The following is a 5,639-nucleotide window of genomic DNA, read 5'->3' as shown; positions in this document are numbered from 1 at the left end:
CTGAAGATTAGGCATTCCCATAGAGCCCTCAGGGACTCTGAATGCAAGGTTTGGTATAGTCTGCTGTGCTTAGAGGCAGAGACTGTGAGAAAACATCTGTGAGGAGGGAATCTGTGTGATCAAAAAGTGGGCACACTCGGGAAGCAGTGAGTTTGGGGGGTGGAGGGTAATATGGCTGGAGTTGGAAGCCAAGCGCTTGCTCTGTGCCTTCATTTCCTGTCATCAAAAAGGGAGGACGTGAGAGCTGGCTGGTGGCAGAGGCCTTTAATTCCAGCTATTCTAGAGGCAGAACAGTGGGGGAGTTCAAGGCCTACCTAGGAAGATTATTGAAAACATGTCCTCAAAAGGGAAAAAGGAACCCTGCCTTCCATGAATGAGGCTGAGTTCCAACCCAAGCATTGCAAAAGAGAAAGAAAAGGGCAGCTGCCCCTGTAGGGAACAGGGCCATGGGCCCAGGCAGCCCCAGCTCTGACCCTGGCGGGAGCACTGCTTGCCAGGCCCCGTGCTTCAGACATCTTGCGTGTTATAACAAAGCAGCACGTTCAGGTTCTTAGGGCTCAGGCCTGCCGCAGACAGGCTCTGTCTCTAGATCTGGCACCAGCAGGGAGAGCCTGTTCTCAACCTGTGCTGACACGCAGAGGCCGAGGCTTCTGAGAGGCTGGACAGTCAGCAGCTAAAAACAGCCCCACCAGGCCTTGCCATCTTATAAAACGAGGAAAGACACCCGAGGCAGCCATCTGGCCTGCTGACACTGGGTCTTCTCCACCACCAGACTTTGGCCCATCCAACCCTGAGGATGGGTCAGTTACTTTAGCTCTCAAGGCCTGGCTCCTCCTCCCTCATCCCTTCCTTGGACAGTGCACCTCACAGGAAGGCCCAGAACTTGACTTGTGATTTGAATGAGATTTCCCCCTAAGTCTTGAGACTCTGAATACTCAGTCCCTAGTTGGTGGCTGTGTAGAAAGATCAGGAGGTGTGGCCTTGCTGTAGGAAGTTTGGCCCTAAGGGCAGGTTTTGAGGCTTCAGAGTGAAGCCACTCTGCTTCCTGTTTGCTCTCAGCTGTTCCTGCTGCCATGTCTCTGTTCTGCCATGGTGGACTCTAACCATTGGGAACCCAAGACAAACTGTTCCTTCTCTAAGCTGCCTCGGTCATGGCGTCTTACCACAGCCATAGAAAAGTAACTGAGACAGTGACTTAGCAGTAAAGTAAACAGCCAACTGTTGGGACACACAAGCTGGGGTCAGCCTGGGCTACCCAGTGAGACTCAAAGCTCAAAAATAAATAAGATCTTTATTAAAGCAGCTAGAACTAGCACTGAATGTCACCTTCTAACAGGACGTCTGGGAAGCTGGAGTTAAGAGAAAGATCGTGGCTCTCCCCACCCTTCTACCAGCAACACCAAAGTCGCTTGCTTCTTATGCAAATTTTTAATTCAGAGGTTGGCCCTCCCTCTGTTTCCTCTCACCTCACCTCCAGAACAAACTGAACCACCCCAGGATCTAACTAAAGTTCTCCACAGACTTCTGCTGAGGGGGATGCTAACTCAGGGCCTCAAGCCTTCTCAGAGAGGATGCTGGGCTATCTGGCTTTGGGTATCAGCTGCCTCCTCAGAGCACCTTCTGCCGTGGGACAAGAGAAGGGCTTGGTGCCAGCAGGTGAACAGACCTAAGCAGCTTTCACCCACAGACCTGAGCCTGCCCCTCCCTGTACTCCAGGGGACAAGGACACCCCACGGAGTCCTCCTCAGTCCTTCTTGCTTCCCTGGGCGGGGCTTCTTGTGAGGAGTTTTCCAGAACTGGGCGGGGCCAACGTGGACACCGTGGGTGACTCCAGCTTCACTCTGTCCAGGAGGGTCTTCTTAAGGGCAGCAGGGGAGATCTTTTCTTGGTCAGCCATGGACTGCAGCTCTCTGCAGACAAAGCCCCAACGGGAAGGTGATAAACTTTGTAGTCAGAGCGTTCAGCCTTCCTCAGCCACTCAGCCCCAAACCCTCAACCCAACACCACCAAAACTCAGAATCCCAAACCAGGGAAACTCCCAGCTTCTCAAGCAAGAGTCCTCTTTATCTAAGCAGGGAGTGTGACAGTCATCTCATGACCCAAGCCAGACACAGTGTTCCAGTGATAACTGTAACCACACCAGAAAAAAGTATACAGGAAGTTACAGGGTTTGAATCTTGCCTCCATCATTTATCCGTTTGACCTCGGAACATCCCCATCTACAAATCAGGAGTAGTCACAGCTATCAGAACTGTGAAGTAAATTAGCAAACCCATAGCTAAAGAAAGCTTAAAACCATGCTTACCAACAGAGCCCAGAATCCGACACCACTTGTGAAATCAAGAGTGGAACCAGCCCACGCCTGGGCAGGCTAGAAATGAAAAGGACCCAAACGAGAAGAGGGGGTCACACCGACCTTGTTCGGATACAAGAGGCCTCAACTGCATTGATGAGCAGAGAGCGGAAGCCCCCGCTCTCCAGGAAGTGTAGAGCATGGATAGTGGCCCCACCGGGGGAGCAGACGTTGTCCTTGAGCTGGCCTGGATGGTCCTCTGAGTCCAGCAGCATCTTAGCTGCTCCCTGAGGTCAAAGAAGCAGTTAGAAATGGCCGCCATCCAGCTCAGTGACCCCCAAAACACAACCCGAAGGCCAAACATGCAGACACTGACCAGCAATGCCTGAGCTCCTAGTCGGACTGCTAGGCGCCGAGGCACGCCCATCTTCACCCCACCATCTGCCAGCGCGTCCAGGGCCATAAATGCCTGTGGAGATACTCTCTGAAACCAGGAAACCAGCACCCACGCCCCCTCACACCCCCATACCCCAAAGGCTGCCTTCTCTGGTGACTGGAACTAGTCAGCTCCTTCCACCAGCCAGCCACGCCCAAGAGATGAGCACAGTTACACTCTCTTCCGCCTGACCCTCCCATCACGGAGGATTCACACAGCCAGCAGGTACGTGGGTGCCACTCACATAGGCAGGCCCGCTGCCGCTGAGCCCGGTGATGGCATCGATGAGATCCTCCTCCACCTCTGTGCAGAAGCCCACGCTGCTCATCAGCTGCTCCAGGAGTTTCCCATCTTCCACCAGGGCGTGGGTGCCTGTGGCATACACAGTGGCCCCCTCTCGGACCACCACGGGCGTGTTGGTCATGCAGCGGATCACTTTGGGGGCTGGCTGGAACGCCATCAGCTTCTGGAGCAGGAGAGCAAGCCAACTGAGTGCCCTGAGCATGGGTCCTCCAGGTCTGACCCACCCTCGGCCATTCAGAGGCCACACCCCCGGCTCTCACACAACGGGCGCGGGGGGGGGGGGGGGGGTACCAGCACCTTCTCCACAGAGCTGATGGTGACACCGGCTGCGCAGGAGACCACGATGTGCCGCTCCTGCACATCAGCCCCAATCTCATCCAGGATGAAGGGGATGATGTGCGGCTTCACGGCCAGGAACAGGACATCACTGTGCCGCACCGTGTCCTTATTGCTCCGGGTCAGATTCACGCCCATCCTCTGCAGGAGAAGACGGGCCAGTCAACAGCGCTGGGTCACACGCCTAAGCCCATGCCTCCCGAACCCCAGCAACCTCTCTGCCAGGTGAGAACCCTCATGGGGGACCCGGGGAGAAGTGAAACGTCAGCACCCAGGGTCTGCGAGCAGAGCTGCGCAAGGCCCACTCCCACACTCCCAACCCAGCAGCTGTTTACTGAGCAGGGCCCGGCTACAAGGCGGACCCTCTAGGGCGCCTGGGTGAGTAGCAGGACCCTAAGGTGTTAGAGACAGAAGCCTAGACTGGGCGCAAACACGATCCATCAACTGCCTCATCGGCTGCCCTATTCCACACGGGCCAGATTTGATAAGACTTGGGCTTTTTTAAGCTTAAGCTTTAATGGGAGAAACTAACTCACCGGATCTTCTCCCAACACTTGGGAAACCGAGTCAGACTTTTCCAGACTTAAGGTTCAAAGCAAAGCAGACTAACGAACAAAAAAAAGTCTTTTCTATATGCCCCAGTGTCTGAATTCGCCCCTAACTTTGCCTGGGGGGTCCGACCACACGAGGCTGCCCCAGGGAAGGTGAAGGGCTTGTAATAATGACCTCCCTAGGAGAGGGTCAAAGCCAGCCAGGGGCGGATCACCTCAGGTCACACTTTTCCTGGGCCTCAACCTCTTTCCCACCGCCCTCCATCCCTCCTACCCTGAGCGCAGACACCGTGGGCAGGTCCATTTCCGGGGAGCTGGCTATTATCTTGTGGGCCGACAGGACTCCTGGAGAGGACAAGGTTTTTCAGGGGGCATCGTGGCCCAAGCGTGCAGTTTACCAAAGGAAGCCCACAGCAGCTCCAGCAGTGCCGGCCTCCAAGCAGATGGATGGAAATCTCCCATCCACTCGCGTTCACTCCCTCCCTCACCCACTCCCTCGTCCACTCTGGTGAGATGGACCAGGGCCGACCACGCGCTCACCTGCGGCCGTGAAACCCCGCGCCAGCGCACAGGCCAGCTGGCCAGCGCCGATGAAACCCACGCTCATGGCCGCGGGATCCCGACAAGCGCCGACCCGGAGACGCTGGGAATCCCGGGCTCAGGGTCCGCGCGCGGAAAAAAAAAAAAAAAACGGACCCGAAGCGCTCGGAGCAGCTTCCAAACCGGGATGCGCCGGGCGACTTGATGGGCGGGCGGCCCCGACAATCCCCGGAGCATCCGCCGCCAAATCCACGGGCCTCGGGCAGGCCACGTGTCCCAGGCGACCAATCCGAAGCTGGGGGCTCGGGACGGACCAATCGGCGCACTGCCCGGCCGTGCGCCCGCCCCCTGCCCTCCCTGCGGGTGGGACCCGTGGCTCCGCCGGAGCTTGTCTGCGTGGACCTGCCTCGGGCGCTGGGATTTCCTGTTTGGGGGGGAGTTGCTTTCTGACTCTCGTCCCGGAGTGATGTCTCCAAAGCTCCTAGTAGAGCTGAACCCCACGTGGAGACCAGGAGACACCAGGGCACCAGCTGTACCCGTCTAGGGTCAGGGGAAGCCGGCTTCGGCATGCTCCTTCCGAAGAAGAATTAGGTGGAAAAGACGAACTACTACGTAGTGATTTGTTGACTTACTTAAAGCACCGCTTGCACGGCCTGTTTGCCAGGCATAACTTCACTTGCTCCGTGGAACGGCGTGACCTGGAGAAACAGCTAAAACAATGGGTCGTTGTCCTCAACCACCTGCTGGCTGCCACTTCCGTGACATCTTGCTTGCTTGCTCACCCCTAGGGTATAGAATGAGAATACAAACTGGACCCGGCATCAAAGCCTTTCAAAGCTGTCCCAGCTTCACCCAACAGTGACGAGATCTCCTCTCTTCCAATAGGACTGTACTGTAATGCTTATTCCAGAAAGATTCTCGTGACATGTCCAGACCGCTGGGCAGCCACCGGGAGGGGTTGGTTTTGGAAAGTGTCTCCCTATAGCCTACGCTGGTCTCGAACTCTTGACTTCCCTGCCTTACCCTCTTGAGTGATAGGATAATGGGGGTGCAGAACATAAATTTCTATAATATACAAATCATAAGCAATTTCCCAATGCCACCAAAAAGATTGTAAACAAGAGTTATCTATTATCTATCTATCTATCTATCTATCTATCTATCTATCTATCTATCTATC

At 55.5% G+C, this 5,639-nt stretch overlaps 1 protein-coding gene across 1 annotated transcript; it reads right to left on the bottom strand.

Moving 5' to 3' along the window:
- Positions 1-1,272: 1,272 nt before the first annotated feature.
- On the bottom strand, positions 1,273-4,676 carry Pycr2 (pyrroline-5-carboxylate reductase 2). The gene is made up of 7 exons (XM_055609514.1): positions 4,460-4,676; positions 4,194-4,264; positions 3,330-3,509; positions 2,974-3,195; positions 2,670-2,762; positions 2,417-2,580; positions 1,273-1,910 (listed from the first exon to the last, which is right to left on the bottom strand). The coding sequence occupies exons 1-7, from the start codon at positions 4,524-4,526 to the stop codon at positions 1,745-1,747; spliced, it is 963 nt and encodes a 320-aa protein (XP_055465489.1). The 5' UTR covers positions 4,527-4,676; the 3' UTR covers positions 1,273-1,744.
- Between the last annotated feature and the right edge of the window lie 963 nt (positions 4,677-5,639).

The sequence above is a fragment of the Psammomys obesus genome, unplaced genomic scaffold (assembly GCF_907164565.1).
Source record: "Psammomys obesus unplaced genomic scaffold, mPsaObe1.curated_primary_1811, whole genome shotgun sequence".
NCBI classification, from domain to species: domain Eukaryota; kingdom Metazoa; phylum Chordata; class Mammalia; order Rodentia; family Muridae; genus Psammomys; species Psammomys obesus.
The sequence above is the reverse complement of the archived record's forward strand: the minus strand, read 5'-3'. Positions and strand labels throughout refer to the sequence as shown.